Raw genomic sequence first — 20,279 nt, 5'->3', positions numbered from 1 at the left:
CATTTTGAAATGGTTAGTAAGAACATGTTACAGAAATGCAGTCATTACTAACAAGTGTCTCATTGAAACAGTCCTGTTTTTTTCTCATCTCCGTGCAGTACAGTTCAAATTACCTTAAAAAAAAAACTCACAACAATTAAACCTTACCGTTCTGTAAACAGGACACAGCAAGAGACAGGAGGTGCATGTGATGGGTTCCCAGGGATCTGCCACCTCACTGCGTTTAGGATGGAAGCCGAAGGGTGGAAGACCACGAGCAAAAGGTGAAAAGCAAGTGGTGGCAGAAGCAGGACCTGACAGTCACATGGGTTCCCTCTATTTTAGAAGATCCCTGCTGAAAGGATCCAGAAGCCGTGGTGAGAACATAGGCACATTAGCCTCACTTTTGATACTATTAAGAAGCCAAACAGAGGACAGAACTCGGTGGGCTTGCAGAGCTGGTCAAGGAAGTAGCCAGAAAAATCAAAGTCTTGATTCTTTGTGATGGATTGCATTGTGTAATAGAGGTCTCATACCTTTTGGCTTATGGATGTAGGTGGGTTTGTCTGTGCCGCGTGGTATTTGTGTTTAGGAAAATTGCATCATGTGTAAGTAAGAGAAGAAATAGCAGTAGCTGGACAGACCAGTGAGATTTGGGTGAGCCTGTTCATCAGTGTTTGGAGTTGGGTGCAGAACAAAGGGTTGATTTTCAAACATGATTTATTTAGAAACTTAAGATCTATTAAAGGACAGCGAGGCTAAAACTTACCAATAAATGTATCAAATGCAATGGTTAGAATAAATCCATCAAATCCATGGGTAAAGAGAAGTTAATAAAAGTGATCAACACTCAGCAGACCAGTACCTACTGGTTTCATAATGAAGGTGATCTTGAATCAAACCAGATTTTACTAGAAACCTCAAGAATATTACAAATGTCACTTCATGCTACATTAATTAGACCAAGGTCATTTGCAAAACTGTTCAACTAAGGGTGGGCACATGCACCAGTCTGGTGAATTAAGCAAAAGGGTGGAGCAAAAGGAGAACTGCTCTTTTTCCTTTCGCTTCCTTTTTCGGCATGAAAACTGCAGATGATTTTTGCATCCTCATATTGCCAGCTTATCCAGCCCACTCTGCAGGATTTGCTTGACAGGAGGAAAACATAGTTCTAAATGCATTTGGCCACTGTATTTTTTTTTTCCAGTTTTCTATTCTTGCTGATTTGCAAAATCTCAGTTGGCTGAGTTAGGAGCTGTTTGCCCAACAGGGCCTTTGTTCTGGTCCGTGCTTCAGCAAAAACTGGAAAAACCTGTTTGTGTGCTCCCTTTTTTTTTTTTTTGATCTTCCTCTCCCATTGGCAGCTGCAGCTTGTACACATGCAGACAAGGTGGTGCCTACCTTTCATGTGGAAAGCTGCCTTACAAAAACAGGTTGCTTTTTCCATTATCCCAGAGCTTTTCTAGCCTCATGAAGGCTTTGGTGGATGTGCCAGGTGTTAAAATCTGTTTGTTCTCCACAACTGTGTTTAGGTCATCATTTTATTTTTCTTCAAGCAAAGGGAGGGTGTTTGAATGTGGCTCCAGTCCGGCCTTTTAAATAATATTTTGTAGACTCCAGGAGATCTGCAGAAATCAGCCTTGTTGTGCAATGTAGTTTTTTGGATGCAGAAGCTTGCCTGCTTTACAGTAGCTGCACACGGTGTAGTGATAACATCTGTAAGATAGGACAAACACTGAGGCAGCAAGTTAGTGCAAAACGTGGACAAGTTGAGAAGGAACTTTTATTTCCATCTCCTTCCTTTTCCTCTTGCTTTGTGCTGCTGTTGGAACAAGAATGGGTCAACTGTGTGGACGATGCATGCAGCTGCTGCGGGACTTTGTGGCCTTTGTTCAGAGGATGTCGTCCGACTTGGTGCACAGCATCAAGGAATGCGTAACTCTGATAAGCAAATGCTCCTGCTTAAAACAAAACAGCTCTAAAGCCAGACAGCTGTACAAGCCTATCCTGCAGCCTCATGAGAGGGTGACAGCACAGGAGTTTCTGCAGCATATTGAAACAGGTAAGAGGGCTTGTTTTTTTTTCTAAAGAGTTGGGAAAGAACAAGGAGGTTCGTTTTGTGAGTTGAAAATAGATTGCTGGCTGAACTGCTGTGGCATGGCAGGAAGCAGTTTGGTGATGTAGGAGGCCAGAGCTACAATGCATTTTCTTTGTGTATGGGACACCAAGGGCTCAAGTGGTGTAACAGTTGGATTTAGGTAGAAATGGTCAGTCACTTTCTTGCTCTGCCACCACTGTTAATACATAACCCATGTAAATATGTTTCATAAAAGTGAGTCCTTCTAGTAATTGAAGTTAATTTTTTGAAGTCGGTCACTGAGGTCACCAAGCTGGAAACAGGCTGTACCGACACTGGATGCTACATGAGTGCCGAGCTGTGAGCGGGCAGATCACAGCGTGGTCCTGGCTGAGTTGTGCACATCCATGTTGCTGGCTGGAGAACACCTGGACTTGCACTGGGGGTGTCTGCACTACATGTGGGGAAGGAAGGTCAAAGTCACCCTGGGACAAGCGCCGTTAAGCTCCCAGGGCTTCCTCAGGTTCCAAGCAACTGGGCTGCCTAAGTGCTTTTGTGCAAACATTTTAGACACAGGGCTTGAACACAATCATAGGATTCTGCTTGAATCAAAGTAGATCCATAAGTCTTCAAGTATCTCCTCTGCTTTACAGGCTACCTCCCTAATTCCCCTGTTTATCTACTTGTGATGTCCTCTCTATCCTGTCCTAGGATACAACAATATCAGTAGGAAAACTTTCTTTTATTTCACTCCTGCATCACAGAATATCATCTCGGATGAGTGTGTTTTGTCAGTTGTCCAACCTAAAATCATTCCTTGTCTCAAGCTTGGGCAGGGGTCGTTGCTTGTTTGGTTTTGCTTTGTCTCACAGCTAATTGGGTACATTGCTTTAAGTTTAACAACCTTGGGCTAAAACTACTACACAAAATTGCATAGCCTTCTACTTTCATTTGTGTGAAGGGTGTGGAATACAAACTACTCTTTCTTTATTTGCCTTCTTGGGGACATAAAACCATCGTGTGAGTGGGACCAGGAGAGACACTTTTCCTTGGTGTGGCACAGTTAATGCTGTTTGAAATGATCTGTCATGGAACAACCTTTGGAATAATTGCTGTGACGCTGGTTGTTGGGAACATGCGTGAATTAGCCTCAGCTAGTATTAGCTGCTGTCATTACCTTATGAATGTGGGGGGTCCCGTGCCGCTGATATGGTTCACTAATTGTTGCATATTAAGCGCTGGCTAAATCCTGAAGTCCATATGCGGAATAGGACTAGACCTTTCAGCTTGGTGTACAGTGGGGATCTTCCAGGTCTGAACTTTTTTTTCCAAAGGCTAGCATGCTCCTGACTCTGTAATACAGAGACTATCTTGGCAGTATCCCAGCTCAGCTGATGGGTCAGGTGCAAAGAAGGGGTGGTCTGGAAAAAATGGTGAGGCTGGAACGGCCCTTTGCAGCACCCACTGGTGCTTTCTGAAAAGAATAAGTGTATGTTTTCTTGAGAAATCCTTTCCTCTCTGAGCTGGATCTTCAAAAGGCTGGTCCATCTTGGATCCTCAGGAGCTGGGGTACAGCAGCAGGGAGCCTAGAGCTTCTGTGACAGCAGTGCACAGATGGCAATGTGCGCTCTCAGGGAGGTCCCAATGCCCATGATAGGTGATACACAGCACTCAGGAAGAAGAACCAAGGTTAATTCTCTGAGTGGCCAAATCCTGCTGCCAAGACAGATGGAGGCAGGGAAGCCTCACAAAGAGAACCAAGACACATCCCTCTTACTTTAGTGCTCACCTGTATATTTTATTCCAAGGTGGAACAAGTCATCCTCGGTTCTGGACAAATTATAGTAAGCAGGGAGCCAACATTTGGACAGTTTGGGTGCAAGGAGGGACTTCGTGGTTGATCATCAGCTGTTAGCTAGGACAGCAAATGCTTGATATTATAAGCAGGTGAAGATTTTGAGTGGCTTCTGCTTTATCACTCTCCCAAACAAAAACGCACAGATATATGGGAGAGTCAGATAGTCAGTGTGTAAGGAACAGATTTAAACCACATGAAGAGATTTTTGGTTTTTCTCTAAAACCTTGCACGCGCTGGCTAGTCCTTCCCTTTGTGTGTATTGTTAATTATTAAACAAAATTGATCTCTATATAAGCAGTTCTTCTGTGAAGCCCACTTACCTAATCCTGAAGGTAGGAGTTTGCTACTCTTGACATGTCAGCAGCTTCTAATGGCTTGAGATACTTGCAGAGTTTTGCACTGAGGGATGAAAGCTCACACCCCTCACATCCCTCGCATCTCTTTTTCCCATGGGAGGTAAAATGGCTAGATCTTGTTCATAGAGATATTTCAATCTTTAATGCACTGCTTTAATCTATTGTCTGAAAAAATATTTTATAGTTGTGTGCTCCACCAGTCAATTTATACTACATTACCTTTTCAACAGTTGCTACTATTGAGCATTGGCTCAATGGCCCTTTTTTTTTTCCCTCTCTGCTGCTCCATTCCACACATTATAAGTACATTATACAGTGACTTAGAGAAGTCATGCATGATTGCTATTGCTTGATGGCTATTGCTGAACATCTGGTTTATTCATAGGGGAACTATCATACTCGAGAACAGGTAGACTCATGCTAGAAATTTGAGCCTGAGGCAAGCCCATTTGCAATCCATGTTGCTATTCCCTGAAATCCTTTATTGTAATACCCAGGATAGGAAACACAGTGAACTTAAAATGTAGTAAATTAGAAATATATACTCTTTCTATAGCTCATAACTAAGAATACCATGTTCAGTAAATATATTTTAACAAAGATCATCTATGATTCAGGAAAAGATAAAGATTTTTATGGAGAACAAGAACACCTGCATTTATATTGGATAGCATAAAAGTGTCTAAAGGTTATAATTTGTCTTGCTTCCAATCACTAGCTTTGTGAGCTTCACAAGAGGCATTGCCAAAGACAGGTTATTCCAGATTCATTTATTGCTTCTGCTCATGGAAACATGAGTAAGGATAGATGGGCTTTATGGAGTTGTTGCAGTACAAAAATCCTTATGTGTTTGGTTGGCTGTAAATTTTAATTTCTTTTTGTAAACTAACCCTTTTCAGGTGTAATTGAGTCTGTGCTGCCATTGTACATCTTTAGGTTTTGAAATGTCACCACTTGGAAAGGACCCTCTGGAAGCCTTGAGGACCTTAGCCTTTTCAGAAAACCCAGGTTTACAGCAGTCTGCTGCCCTCTATTACTTGCACATGAGTCAGCACAGTAAGTTATCTCAGTGCACTAGAAAATTTTCACATAATTATAAATGAAAGTATTATTTCCAACTGTGAAATCAAAGAATCAAAGTTCTTTTTTTTTCTTTCATGCTATGTTGTTTGCTAAGGAAAATGGAAATGCTGTCATTGTGTGTGGGCAGAGTCATTCTGGGTTTTGCTATGAGATCTCTCTCATGATTATAAAAGACTGTCATTTATGTAATTGTAGTATTTCTGTAAAACTCAGTAGAACCCAAAGTAGTTAGAGTCAGTGTATAATGAATCTCTTGAGAGCAACACAGTCAAAATATGGTGGAAGGAAATGGACATAATGATCATTTAAGGTTTTATATTATATAATTTTTGGAAGAGGACAAAGCTCTAGAGGCCAGATTGTAGAGGAAATTTACGAAGGAAACATTCTTCTTTGTCCCAACTATTCTGTGGGAGCACTTGGCTCCTGAGGTAATTTGTAAACGGTTAGAGGTCAGCCTAGATATGCCGAATAAAATTCCAGCAAGAGTTTGGGTCCTACAAAAAGGTAGAAATACCAGCAACAAGCAGGCTGTAATTTATTTACTTATTTGTTTGTTTGTTAAATTTACTTCAAGGAGAATATTCTGGCACTTGGCTTGATAACTTTATCCCATGTATTTTTTGCTGGATAAAAAGTGCAGATAGCTACAACACGAGGACCTGCTATGAGGTGGAATGACTTGTTTGGTAGCGAGGCATATTGCTTCCCTTCCCATGATGTTTTTGAAGTACTTGATTATTCAAAACCTTTTCAGGAAACTTTCCCTGTTTTGCTAGTAGCAATGGAATTTAAATGAAGGGGAATACCACTCATACCTACCAAACTATATATGGTAGCACCTGAGGCTTAAGACCAACAAGAGAAAAATGTGACTGCGGTGAACGATGAGACTCCTGAATATTTCGTCTCATTCCTGTAGTGAATGTCCCCCTACCTGTGGAGCATCTGGAACCCTTCTATGCCTTACTACGGTCTGCTGACCTGGAGGTGCAGCAGATGTCTTCCTTGTCCCTTGTCAACTTCTTGCTGGAAGGAAATAGTGAGTAATTAACAACACATCTCTCTTCAGGTGAAAAAGTATCTCTTCAGCCAGACTCAGACAGAAGGAGGGCACATCTACACACCCAGGTCTACACAAATCCAAATTCCTTTTTTTGTGTTTCTGGTAGGACAGGTGTGAGTCTGTTTCTGTCTGCAAGCCACATAGATTCTGGTGGCACCAGGATATATCAGATCCCTCCAGCTAGATTATATCATGTGGCAAGAGATCTTGGATCTGCGTGCAAAGGCTGATAAATTATTCCCAGACTGGTGTGGGAACAGCTATACTATTCTCATTCTTGGATCAAGAGCCCACCACTTACCCTTTCAAGCGACAGATACAGCTCTTAGAAATAAACTCTGCCTATGAGACAGTGCTCATTTTCTTGTTATTTATTAACTGGACCTTGGTCTTAAATTGCTTGCAGATTGAAAAAAAAAATGTTTAATGAGACAGTGCTCATTTTCTTGTTATTTATTAACTGGACCTTGGTCTTAAATTGCTTGCAGATTGAAAAAAAAAATGTTTAATGAGACAGTGCTCATTTTCTTGTTATTTATTAACTGGACCTTGGTCTTAAATTGCTTGCAGATTTAAAAAAAAAAAAGTTTAATAGAATTCATTTTCTTCTGCAGCTAATGGGGCAAATGTAATTGAGGTAGCATCTGGGAGCTGCAGATGAAAAACTTCCCAGTAAAGTTTATGTTGATAGACAGGGCATGAACACCCCGCACCTTGTCAATGGAGTCTTTGTTGCATCTACTGCTGTGCTCCCTGGCACCTGGGCCACCATGGGTATTCCATCACGCTATCCCATAACATAATATCCTGACAAGACAGGGTCAGTCTTCAATGAAGCTAGCTTTTTTCTTTTCTTTTTTTAAGGATCTTGCTGCAAATAATATCATGTCGCTATTTACAGGTGAAAAATAATATTTAAAGGGTAGACTTCAGAAGAAAAAGAGTGGGGGGCTGAGTAAATTGTGAACCTATTAGAAAGCTGCAGTTGCACTTTCCAAAATGAACCTTATGTTTGAAAACAGAATTGCTAGCAGAAATATTTGGGACCTTCTGAACTAGAACCTCTGACATCTCTTACACTCTTTCAGGAGTCTGAAGAGGAATCAAACAAACCAAGCTAGGGACTGTGAGTGCCTTTCAGGCTGTTTCCATCTTAGATCTATTTTGCATAATTGTAATATAGACCCCCAAAGCAGTCAAAGGAAGATATATTCTTTTCATAAAGGCATTAACTGTTTACTTTTCTGTTTGTCCATTTTTTCTTGAATTTATGAATAGCTGACAAAGAATTAGTTGTCCAAATGGGATTACTTGAGCCAATTCTGGATCTGCTTGAATCAGAGGATCCCACTGTCCAGTGTAATTCCTGTGCCTGTACCATGACTTTGGCCGTTTCAGGTGAGTGTGCTGTTCTTTCCCTTTATCCTCTGCAGTGAATTCATTCAATTCTTATCTCATATTTCAAAGTGAAACAACCTATTTGCAATTGGATTAAGAGTTACAAGATGCAGCAGCAAATTTTGGTATTCCCACATTATAAATTCAACCTCTTGAGATTCTAGTTAAGATCTTTTTCTCAGTGTTTTTGACCTTAGTTCTCTTATGCTTACAAACCTTTTTCTGATTTCCAATCTAAATATATTCATGACCAGCTTATCTTGATTAGTGTCTACATTGGCTTTTGCTTCAGTAGTTCTGCCTCTCTGGTGTCTATGCTGACGAGCTCTCTTCATTTTACTAGACTGAAAAAGCCAAGCTCATTTAAGACTCCTCTTGTAAGCGAGGCTCTCCATTCATCTCATAGCCCTTCTGGGTGTAAATGATATGTTCCAGAAATGGCATGTAGCAATTGCATCTGCTGTTTTGTGATACCACAGACCTCAGGCTTCATTACAGTCCCAAGATGTACATAAATGCTGCAGAAGTGCCATTTTGAATTCATCTTTTCTGAAAGAGAGGTCACCAGAAATGTGCAGTATTTCAGCTGGGGTCGCACCTGTGTCTTTTATTGTGGCATCCATGGAAATATGTTTTGTGTTACATCTCATGATAACACTTGCATTTTTTGTGATTGCGTCATGGTGATGTTGTTATCCTGCAGCTGACTTAATCACTTAGTCTTTTTCCTCCTCTGCTACTATTTTCAGCAGACGCCAATTAAGGGTCTGCAACAAATGTTTCCAAGTGCATGTCCCTGCATTTTGTACTATAAGGTTTCATTCTGTTTCTGTTGCTTCAGTCTTCTAACTTGTCTGTTATTTGTAAAATATTCCAGTCCTCCCCTGCATTGACAGTGCTGCACTCACACCTTTGCATTAACTTTCTGGTTCAAAACCAACTACAGACCAGTCCTTGTGGAATTCCACTTAGAGCCTCCTTCCAGGTGGTCATTCCCATTCAGCAAAACTTGCTGCCAGCTTGCTTTCAGTCAGTTCTTTATCCATCATGTACTACTTGCATTTGTCACCAACTTCTCTTACTTAACTATGCATATTTCTTATCATGATATAGATATTTTCTTGGTATCAAGACAGATAAGTTCAACCACAGTTACCAAAAGAAATGTTATCAGGTTAGTCTAGCTTATTCTAGCTTTTGCAAACTGTGTAAATTGTTAATTTTACTTTAATTACTGTACAAATTGTGTAAAGGCCTGTATAAAAGCCATGAATAACATTTCTTTCCCTTCCTGTAGTGTTTATTCCACCAGCTTCCCTCTCCAGCGTGGGAAGTTGCAATCAGATCTCCCAGAAGACTGAGAGAAGCATGGTGAAAGTGTTACTTTCTCATTTAAGTATTTATGTTGCAAAGGGGGAGTGGATAAGCAGGACCCAACTACATGAAAATGCTTATTTGCGTTTTATCCTATCTTTTTTTTATTTGCTGGTTTTTAAACACTTTTCCCTTTGAAACTTATTTTTAAGCATTGCATATTGTTATGGTCGGGTTAAGAACTCTGTATGCTACATTACTTTGTGTGGAATGCAAATTGCCTCATTTAAATGTCTAATTTAGGCATGGCATCACTAAGATTTTAGGTACCTGGCACTAGAAGGACTTTCTTTATGTATGGTCAGTGAAGTTATGCCCCTGAAGCTCTACAGAGAGATATCCCTTCACGTGTTTGAAGCAGCCCACAGAGAAAGCAACTTACTTGGGGACCTAAGGATGTTCCTTAGTCCTGAAGGCACTCTGGCCCTTCTAGATGTCTAGATGTCTCTGTCTTTAACCCAGAGTACAGAGAACTCCAGATCCAATCCACCTTCATTCTCTGTTGAGGGTGGTCACCTAATGCCTTTGCACACTCCCTTAAGTGTCAGTGTACTTCTGAGCATAAGTAGTTCAAATTGAGGACTCAAGAAGATTTCAAACTAGATAGGAAGGCATCTGCTGAACATAGAGGTAGGCAGTCCTGCAAGTGCACAGGCTGGGTGGCTGCCTGGGATTTGATCAGTGTTGAGGATCTCTGTCCTAGTTTAACTAGGATTTAGATAGACTGCATCCATTTATTTCTTTTTCAGACTGTATTTAGCTACCACAGCAATGAGACTAAAGCAAGAGGCAATTCTCTAGAGTTTATTTTAATTTTAACTCATAGACTCTGATATCTTAAAGGGTCTGCTTGAGGAAAGTATTCTGTTCAGTCATGTCCTTCAAGTAAGCCATTCATGCTTCAGAGTGGTTTAAAAAAGATAAATATGGAAGCACAACCAAATTAGGAAGATCCTTGGATAGCTTTAAGGTGACTAAAATTCTAAATCCAAGAATGGTAATGTGTCTTAATTCTGCTGTAATGAGCATGCAAGACTGCATGCAGAGTGAAGCTGTTTAGCAATGTGACTGCAAGTTATACGTAAGCTGGGTTGTCTGGTACTTACCTGCTGCAATAGGTAGCCAAAAATAAAAACAGCAAACACACATTCAGATGAAAAGGATTTGAAGGTCAGTTTGTCCCAACACCAGCATTTGTCCACACAGCAAAAGGACACATGCACATTTGCAATTATCTGCAGCTTTTCAATCTGTGAGTGAAAGTAATCTGTTCTGGGATAAGAACTCTTCTCAGAGTACGTAGGAACAGAACTAAACATTCACAGCAAGGGTTTAGGGAGGCCTGAACATTTGCATTAAGCTAAACAAGGAGGATGCAATGAGTGTAGAGGATATTCAAAGTTGTACCGACAGGAGAATTTTCAAGCACACAAATGGCAGAGAGTGGAAAGAAAGAATTTATAAATGTAGGTGTCAAGGTGAGTTATTCAAACTTGGCTTGAGTAGATGTTATTGATTTCCTCACTTTAGAGTAGCATCTGAATACATGGTTCCCTTCTAAAAGCACTCTAAGGGGCATCAGTGGAGGGACTGCATTACCTAGATAAACAGGTGGTCCAGGAGAGAAACATAATCTAGCCTGCCACATCTCTTATGGAGATGATAGTACAGTTACACATCTTGGTGAGATAGATATGCCCATCCATTCTGTCATAAGTTGACAAAACAGAGACTGTTCAGCCACATTATCTGACCAAAACGAGAATGAGAATGGAGAGAAGGACAAGGGAAAATGACATATGTAAAAATAAATCCAGCAAACCCACAATAATGGGCAGTAACAAAGACTGCAGAGGAGAACTTGTCAGCTAGTGAATGACCCAAGGGAAAAGAAAAAACAATAATGTTTTTTTATTTTGGCCACAGAGGTTTCCACTGTGTATAGAAATAATGGCTTTGTTCTCTTAACTCTCTAAGTTAGTTGGCACCTTAATAGTTCATCTCATCCAAATACCTTCATATTTCTTGCTTTCTTCTGCTTCATGTTTCTCTCAGCAAACTTCCAGAGACTGGCCATTGTTTAAACTGTCTAGAAATGTAAGTAACTGAAGCAATACTCAGCTAAAACCCCTGTGGTCTTCAGTGGCAGTTTGGCTCATATAAACAATGGAAGATGTAGACTATGGGCTTTGCTTTTTCCTTTTACAAAATAATCTGCAGAATACTATGATATTAAGAGAATTCTTCATTGGTCTAATTCCCATTTAAATCTCATCAACTTCAAAGAACACCACTGCCAACACCTTATTTTTTCAAAACTATGCCACTAGAATGCTTAAGATTCAAATACAGATAACGTATAGATATAAATAAGAGAGTAAAGGGGAGAGGATCATAGCTGTCTCAGTGTGGCCGCAGGTTATTTGTTGCAAATGTTTTGATGGCCTCATGGTAGAGGGGTAGAGCAGAGCAGAACAGGAGGATTCTCTTCTATACGGCGCAGCTGAGGCTACCTTCAGTAAGTCCAAAACAAAAGGAGTAGAACTAAAAGCAGATTTTTTTTCTAAATTGTATTATATTTCGTAGCATTGTATAACTTTATCATATGTAATATGTACACAGTATATAAATGTTATATTATATTTTATAGTATATAGTTAATTTTATAGCATTATTTAAGTATTACAGTTATTTTTTCCCCAGTTTTTCATCTAAGAGCCTCAAGGGACTCTGCAGATCTTTCTTGAATTCTCCTTGTACTCCAGGATGTTGAATACAACTGTACAACTTAATACACTGCCATGCAAGGAAGCATCACCACTTCAGAGAAGAAACATCTTTTCAAATTCCAATGGTTAAATCAAATTCTGTCTTTAGAAACCTCTGCATTGTCTGTAGCTGTCAAAGGAGTGACACAGGCACATTCAAAGAGAGAAATTAGCCCTGAATATATCCTGCTAAATGAATTCAGTCTTACCTGCAGTTAATTACGTAGTTTTTGGTTGGCATGCTGCGAATAGCTTGATCAGACATACCAGGGGTACAAGACAAGTATGACACCTTGCTAACCTGTTTAAGGGGACTTACAGTCCTTTTATTTTAATCATCCCAGTCACAAAACAAAAGCATTGAACCAGCTGTGAGCTGTGGCTAATCCAGAAGTCACGAGTTAGTTTCTTTCCCATTGAGCTCTTGGAAATTTTAACTCCTTTGAGCATGCAGAGAAATTTTGATATATACCAAGGAAGCAGAGAAGCAAACGCCAAAGAAATCTAGTCCTGCTAGTTGTCCTGCTTCTGGCTCACAGTAAGATGGCAATGTCTTCTTTTTTTCTTTCTCTGATTCTTTTCTCCAGAGTCCAACCGAGAGGCTATTGGCGCTGCTCAAGGAGTTACACCCCTGCTGTCTCTTGCCAATTCCTACGATCCTAGAGTCCAACAAAATGCAGTTGGTGCTATTCTCAACCTCACACAATCAGGTACTTTCTGACTAATGGTTTATCTAAAATTGCTGAAAGAAAATTTCTCACTGATAGAAAAATAATTCAAAAGGGTTAAGGCAAGAATAAAAGCGTATCTGAGCAACAAATTATTTCCTTGCATATGGCATTCATGTTGATACTATAGGCTGATGATTTAAGTTTGGCCTCTCTTTAGCTAGTACAGGCCCTTTTTTGCCTAGTACTGAAAGAGAAAGGCTTGATTTTCAACCCCAAGGGGCTGATGTACAAGCGCTTAAATCATCAGTCAAAGAAATAGAAACAAAATAATCATTTGTTAAAGAAATAACTTGGTCTAAAAAGTTAGCAGCATATTTGGTACTTTGACGCAATCTCAGAAGCTTATCCAACAAGGTCAAGCTCTAGGAACATTTGACTTGTATCCCTAAGTTGATGTTGGAAGATGCAAAATATAACTATTATCAGCCAGACGTTAAAGGCTCCTGGGATATCTGCCAGCAGCTTTAGCAAAAGCAGTATTTGGTCCTCTGCAATATGTGCACTACCATACATTAACTCCGAAACAAACCAGCATTAAATCTCACCTATCTAGATGATACCATTATCCCACACAGCTAAATGATACAGTCGTGAGTAATGTTTCTTATCTTTATCTGGTGGAAGGGAATGGTTGGCAAGAACTTCTACACTTGGCTATTACACATCTGTTATTATTCAAAATTTTTTAAATAATTTGGTTTTTTAATACAGAAATCATGGTGAATATCATACCTGAGGTTTTTCAGCTTCTCCAGCAATTCAGGTTCTCGGAACAGTCTTTAGCATAAAACCAGCAAAGGCTTAATCGATCAGATAGCCTGCTAGTCATTTTGCTAAAATGTCTGCATACTGCTGTATTGCACAAGCTCTAAATTATATACTCTCCAGTCATACTGATTGGCATATATTTAGACAACTTCACCACTCTCTAGAATCTAAAGAGTGTGCATATCCCTTTTGAATGGTGCCTCCAGATGAGAGGGAGGGAAGGGGAAATACACAGTAACAGCACTTTTTTTTTTTTTTTAAATGGCAGAGAAAATCCAACAGGTCCTATGCAAGAAAGGAGCCCTACCAGTTCTTGCCTTGCTGCTGGAATCTCCTGACTCAGAAGTGCAGGTATGGCTCAAACAGGTCAGATTTTTAAACAGTAACAGTGTGACTGTAAGAAAAGCACAAACCACAGCATGTAGAAATGAAAAAGTAGAGAGGAGGGAAGGTTTCTCTAGAGAAGTGTGGAAACGTGAGAGCATCTTTGTGAAACTCAGCTCAGTCAGATAATGTATATTCAAAACATTCAATTTGTCTAGCTCGGGGGGGAGGGGAAAATACACAGTAAAACCCTTTTTTTTTTTTTTTTAAATGGCAGAGAAAATCCAACAGGTCCTATGCAAGAAAGGAGCCCTACCAGTTCTTGCCTTGCTGCTGGAATCTCCTGACTCAGAAGTGCAGGTATGGCTCAAACAGGTCAGATTTTTAAACAGTAACAGTGTGACTGTAAGAAAAGCACAAACCACAGCATGTAGAAATGAAAAAGTAGAGAGGAGGGAAGGTTTCTCTAGAGAAGTGTGGAAACGTGAGAGCATCTTTGTGAAACTCAGCTCAGTCAGATAATGTATATTCAAAACATTCAATTTGTCTAGCTCCACAGGAGAAAGTTTATGACGCAGAAGTGCATCTGCCAGCACACACTAACGCATACACACAGTTGTTATGCGGTTACATTCTTGTGACTTTCAGATCATCAGACAAGTTGCAGATAGGCCTCTTCCTCTGTTTTTTTTCATCCTAACTTCGATCTTCCACTCTAAGCAATTTTACTAAGTCTGAGAAGGCGTAACTTGCAAAGATTTTCTTCTTATTATTGTAAATATCTGGGAGATCTTCCTATTTTATGCCTACCACAGACACCTCTGTGATTCTGCACACTTAACAGAAAGCTGGTCTTGGTTCAAAAGTATGCTGATGAAAAGCTATGAATCAGAGTTGTAAACCTTAAAATCCACTAGTTCATCCATTCAGTCCTCTGAGTAGCATAAGATTGTTTCCTCCATCGGTTTTGTTGTCTCTATTCAGATTTCTTTGAGATGTCTGAAGGGATGGAGCCTCTGGAATTGCTTTCTGCAAACTGTTTCAGCGTTATCAGCTTTCTCTGAGATTCGTCTTAAAATTTCCTTCTCTGCAGTTCAACCTGTTTCTTCTAATTATACCTCCCTCATAATACATACTCTTATATGTATAATCCTCCCTAGCGTTAATGTTTAAATCCTTTGAAAATGATCTCTTGGCATGCTCAGGCAATGACTATATCCAGCTTGAGTAAATCAACGTAAACATATAATACAGTAGATGCAGATGACCTAACTTAGGTGCCAGCAGCAGTGTCGTTGCAGCAGCACACTACATTCCCAAATACCCAGGGTCCTAATGGGTTTGTATAACATGCAGTGCCACAGCATGACCGCTCTTGTAGCTACAGCAGATTGCATCGCTTTTCCTGGAGGAAGCCCGCTTAGGCTGTTATCACATCTACCCAATAAAACACCCTTAAGATGAAAAAGCACTTTATTTTCATCAGCTCTAAATCCGAGCATTTTTCCAATTTATTTTTATTCTCTTTGACACGTCACCACTGTGACCTCCTCTCTCTCTACTTTTTTCTTGGTTCTCTGCAGTATTACAGCTGTGCTGCCCTAAGCAACATGGCAGCCAATATTCAGCACCATGAAGCCATGCTGAGACCCGGTAACAGATTCCTGCTGCGGACACTCATCTCTCTCCTATCCTCCTCTGTGGACAAGGTAAAGCTGTAGCTTTCTCTTTTTGTAAAGGCTTAGCATCAGAGTAAAGCTATAAACTTGGGCTTCCAGTTTCAGTCTTGCACAATTCTGCTCATCTACTATACAGGTGCCTATGCAGCATCTTTCCCATGAGAAAAGACACATATTAGAAGATACACAGGTTCTACAAGGTCAATATATGGAGAAAGAGAAGGGAAATTATTAAAGTTGTTCCACAGCCCTGGACACTTCCTTTAGACTAGGATGGCCTGTATTCTTTAAACTTCAAACTATGTGTGTGAAGTGTTCTGTCCAGGCTGTCAACTATGTTTGATCATTGTGTCTGCGACAGCAAGTATCTGAACATCTATTACGCTACTTTTTTTTTTTTCTTTTTGGTTTCCATAACTTTGACTATATGGCTTCAAAGAACAACATCTTGAAAATTTTGCTTTGTTGGGAGCCACACCAAAGAAACTTCAATAAGCCACAGTTCAGGATTTAAAGGGTGGAACCTTAAATTCTGTGTAGGAGGGAGGTGAAAAAAAAAAAAAGGCAAAGCAAACAAGACCAATTCACTCCTTTCATTTTCTTATAACTTATCTGACATGCCTAAAATAAACAAACATCTGAACCCTGTTGGCTCTTCCTCATCAACAACAGGATGACTGATAGTAGAGGAGGTTGGAAAAAAAAAAAATCATCAAAACTTTGACAACAAAAAGTGTCCCAAAATTTGTGCTCTGAAGATAGCGTAATAGCTTGCTAGTGTTTATTTTGTGTACAATAGGCAAGAACGTGCATTACTGAAACCTCTCCTTTTTTTCCCTTCTCTCTTTGGGACAAGCAGGTTTCAAGCCAGGCATGTGTTTGCCTAAGAAATTTGGCTACCAGTGGTAAGCAATATCTTGGAGATAAACGAACCACGCTATTTCTTTTTCTTTCTCTCCGCCTTTCTGAGTGAGCACAGTGGGCTGGGAACCTTTCATATTAAAAGCAGAGGTACCCTCTTTTCTACATTTTAATTGGATATTAAGGGAAGAGGGAGGTGCAGTGCATATACTAAATAAACCTGCCTCAGAGCTCCCAGGTAGCAAGGGGAAGTATCTGGACAAAGTGAGAGAGACAGCAGAGGTCATATGCACAGAGCCTTTGCAACTTACTAAGTTTTTCTCCCTTCCATGTTTCCCAAGCATTAAACCTGATTAGGACAGAATGTCTCCTGAAATTGCTGCTTGAGTGGGGACCTGCCTTCTCCCAAGGCATGAATCTGTCTATCATTAAATATAATTTTCTCCCAAGCATTTGTCATCCTCTTAAAAAAATCTTATCATATTAAATGACCAAGATCCATTTCTATGGCATGCTCAGGAGTATGGCACGCTCAACGCTAGAGCCCTAGGGTCCAGGGTAGAGTTGTTCATCTAGAAAATGTAGAGGTGCTTAATTTTCAAGCAATCACAATTATAGCAGAGCTGGGAGTGAAGGAACTGCTGCACTGCTCCTTGGCGTGGCTGAAAACCCCTGGTCTGCTTGGCCTTTTAGGACTGCCGTTCCATCTGCTGACTGCTCTGGCATTGCCTTTAGTACCCAAAAGCACTTGCTGAAGTTGCAGGGACAAATGGGATATAAGGATTCAGCCAGGATGGCTGATCTCTCCCCTGGCTAACCATAACTCTGCAAGATAGGTGGTGCCTGGGGAGATCTGTCTTTCTGTTTGTGCAGCAGAAGCTGCCACCTTCCTACCAGGCCTTATGCCAATGAAGGACTCAGAAAATTTCCCGTTTCTTCTCGCTGAGGTTCAGACACAAACTGAAGGGTGCCCAAACCTCTCTCTCTGCTCTCAAGCCTGTATTAATCCTTTGGCAAAAGAAACCAGAACAAATGAGGGTTTATTTTTATAACCAAACATCCAGCATCATCCCATCCCACAGAGATGGGGAGGTCCCCTCTAATTTCATCACTGAGGCAGAGTCAAATGTTTATGAGTCAGGGCCTGAATGCCTCCTCGCAGTGCTGTGAAGCTCCCTGGCCTTGGTCATTTTCCCAAACCAGCGGACATCCGGGCCGAGATGGTTGCTGAGGACGTCCTGCCCAAGCTGCGCTCTCTCCTGGCATCTGGCAGCGAGGATGTGCGTCGCGCTTCCATCGCTCTGCTCTGGATACTGTCCCAGCACCCGCACAACCAGGTAGGGGAGGTCATTTCCCAAGACCAGAGGGGAAAGAGTAGTTCTGGCCACCGCCTGGGGTAACGCTCTGTTATGGCAAAACTGCATACGAAATGCATTTTGAGAATGACCGATAGGCTCTGTGAGACTTCCCAACCCTTCTCCCTCCCACACAATTTGACGAGGTTTTGTCTACTGCATCTGCACTGTCACTAACTACCCAAGGAGCTTATCTGCTGTGGTGAGTGGGATCCAAAGGATCCCATAGTTAACCAGATTACCTGTAATGGGACCAAGGGGAGAGTAGAGGGAGAGATGGGTGTCAGATTCCTTGGATGCGTGGATACTACCCTGCACTCCCTGCAACTCTCTATGGTCCCCTCGGTCCCCAGACCATAAGGGGCAGGGGTCTGCAGGTGGGTGTAACAAGGGGCAGGACACATGCGTAGCACCATGAGAGACTGCAACCATGGAGGCAGCTGAGGAAGTTATTCCTTGGCTACAGAGCTTCCCCACACATTGAAAAGCAAACTGATTTAGAGCGTGCACTTAAAATACATCAGTGCAAAAATACTTTACTTCCCTATATGGACAGTTATTCAAAAGTACATTTGCATAAATTTAACACCTTTTGAATTAGGATCAAGACAGCAAGAGGGGCTAATAAAATTTGAAATCCTATCTACCTTTAGCTAATTCACCAGGACTTTCCTGTGTCTCCTCATGTCCTTAGTTACAAAACAGTTCTTTTGCCCACAATCAGGGTAAACACCACCCTTAACAGTGCAACACTATGCAAATACTTGAAGAAGTCTAAAGACTAAAAATAAACTACAGCAAATAAACAAAACAGACACTCCTGCTGTACTTTCATCCTCCACATAAAACCAGTAAGTAGCAACTGACAAATTATTATTATTTTTAAATGTGCTTTTCCATTACAGTAATTAAAGGCATCCTTAGGAACATGGATATGAAAGGTTTTTGATAGGTGTCTTAAGCTAACAATAACCTTTTAAGAAAGTCAGAGTTTGGGTAGATAAAGCAAAAAAATGAGAACCTTTCCTGCCACATTGCTTTAAGCAGGTAGTGACAGACGATCTGAGTAACCACAGCTGGGCTTAGACACTTCTCATGGCTGAAATACACTCAGTCTGATTCGAAATGTCCTCCGGGTACGGGAAACCTGGTACCATACACCTCGGTTGCACATACACAGCACAGTACGAACCAAATTGCACCTCCTCTAATTCTGGGACATGATTGAAAAAATAGGTAAGCTCAATGCCTGGGAAGCAGCAACTAGAGCACAGAGCTTTTCAAAGGCACTGTGGCTTCATAGGTTTTGTGCTGGCTGCATTAGCACCGAACAGCCTCACTGCTGGTCAAACCGCCTCATGCAATCAAAACACAATTTGCTCTCAACGAGCTTACAGTTGAAATACAGCTAAGTTAGTTGGAGACTATTTACACAGTAAAAATGTTACTTGGTATGAGGCGTTATGCTGGAATGTTGTTCTCACTTGTATTTGCTTTTCTTACCCCCAAACACCATTTACACTTTTTGTTCTCCCAGAAAAGAGTATCCGCAGCTCCTTTCCTCCCTGATCCCGAAACGTGTCTTTACCAGTGCTTCAAACCCCCAGCTACAAAGGGCACTGTGCAGCGTCAGTGGGAACAGACAAAAGCACCAGGAGCTCACACTTGTTACACCAGCAGTGAAACAGCCTGTCCTTCATGGGGGAAAAGGGTCAGCAGCAGGAGGCTGGAAAGCAACGCATCACCCTCGAGGGTTTATTCTCCAGTGAGAAGTATCTACATCTCAAAATTTGTTTTAGTGAGCAAACACGGCTGTCCCTGACTATTGAATGTTGCTGCTTTGTGCGAGCAAGCCCTGGGCGCTCTGAGAAGAGGCTGACCTCTCCTTACTCATATCCTGCCTCCCCACCTCCATGCCTTTTCTGGCCTGTTTTTCAAGTCTTTTCAAGGTTTCTTTCTCTAACCCAGGCTGAATTCTGAGTGAGTGAAAGAGGGACTTCTCCATGGGAACAGCTGTTGGAAAACAAACCACCGAACAAAGCTAACCTTTACAACCAAGTCAAGTGATGCTTGAGTTATTACAAATACTACCCAGGATACAATAGGGCAGAATTCATCTGCCCTTTCGTTACCATGAAGCAAACCCCCGGGAATGCTTCACAGAAGCTCCTCTCCCTGCTTAAACCCCTTTTTTGCGATCCCCTGGCCAGGCTGTTGACAGTGATTCCCAGCAAGCGCTGGAAAACTTCCCTCTTGCAGGGGGAATTTTATTCAGTTCTCCCAAGGACAGCCCAACCCTGAAACACTAAAGAGAGTCAGGCTTTGTGAGAAAACAGCCTTTTAAATCACATTCCTTTGAGCAAAGACCTGGAAGTCAGGGTGGCAGGAGTCTGTCTACTCCAGATGATGCCACTGACTTTCCACTCCAGGTACAAAATAACTTTGCCTACCCATCTTGCTACCTGGTAAACAGGGGATAATATTTATCTTGTCAAGAAATCCCTGGATAAGGGGTGCAAGAGCAGCATTGCAATTGTAAGCACAGTTGCTGCTGGAATGCTTTTCCTTCCTTCCCCCCCCCCCCCCCCTTTTTTTTTCTTAG

The 20,279-nt window shown here is 41.2% G+C and overlaps 1 protein-coding gene across 2 annotated transcripts in view; it reads left to right on the top strand.

Moving 5' to 3' along the window:
* The first annotated feature begins 176 nt into the window (after nucleotides 1-176).
* The window catches only part of LOC103900736 (vacuolar protein 8), a 30,256-nt gene continuing 10,153 nt past the window's right edge, over nucleotides 177-20,279 (top strand). The window contains exons 1-10 of one of the 2 annotated variants that reach the window (XM_009281482.2): nucleotides 177-356; nucleotides 1,815-2,041; nucleotides 5,207-5,326; nucleotides 6,276-6,395; nucleotides 7,698-7,817; nucleotides 12,547-12,669; nucleotides 13,727-13,809; nucleotides 15,366-15,491; nucleotides 16,321-16,366; nucleotides 17,526-17,659. In XM_009281482.2, the coding sequence (XP_009279757.1) occupies nucleotides 1,816-2,041; nucleotides 5,207-5,326; nucleotides 6,276-6,395; nucleotides 7,698-7,817; nucleotides 12,547-12,669; nucleotides 13,727-13,809; nucleotides 15,366-15,491; nucleotides 16,321-16,366; nucleotides 17,526-17,659 (1,098 nt within the window). In that variant the 5' untranslated portion in view covers nucleotides 177-356; nucleotide 1,815. Of the gene's footprint in view, nucleotides 357-1,814; nucleotides 2,042-2,709; nucleotides 2,783-5,206; nucleotides 5,327-6,275; nucleotides 6,396-7,697; nucleotides 7,818-12,546; nucleotides 12,670-13,726; nucleotides 13,810-15,365; nucleotides 15,492-16,320; nucleotides 16,367-17,525; nucleotides 17,660-20,279 lie in introns of those variants that run through there. The other variant, XM_009281483.2, reaches the window with a different exon arrangement.

The sequence above is a fragment of the Aptenodytes forsteri genome, unplaced genomic scaffold (assembly GCF_000699145.1).
Source record: "Aptenodytes forsteri isolate BGI_AS27 unplaced genomic scaffold, ASM69914v1 Scaffold82, whole genome shotgun sequence".
Lineage (NCBI taxonomy): Eukaryota > Metazoa > Chordata > Aves > Sphenisciformes > Spheniscidae > Aptenodytes > Aptenodytes forsteri.
Note: the sequence above shows the minus strand (reverse complement) of the source record. Positions and strands in the feature narration are given on the sequence as shown.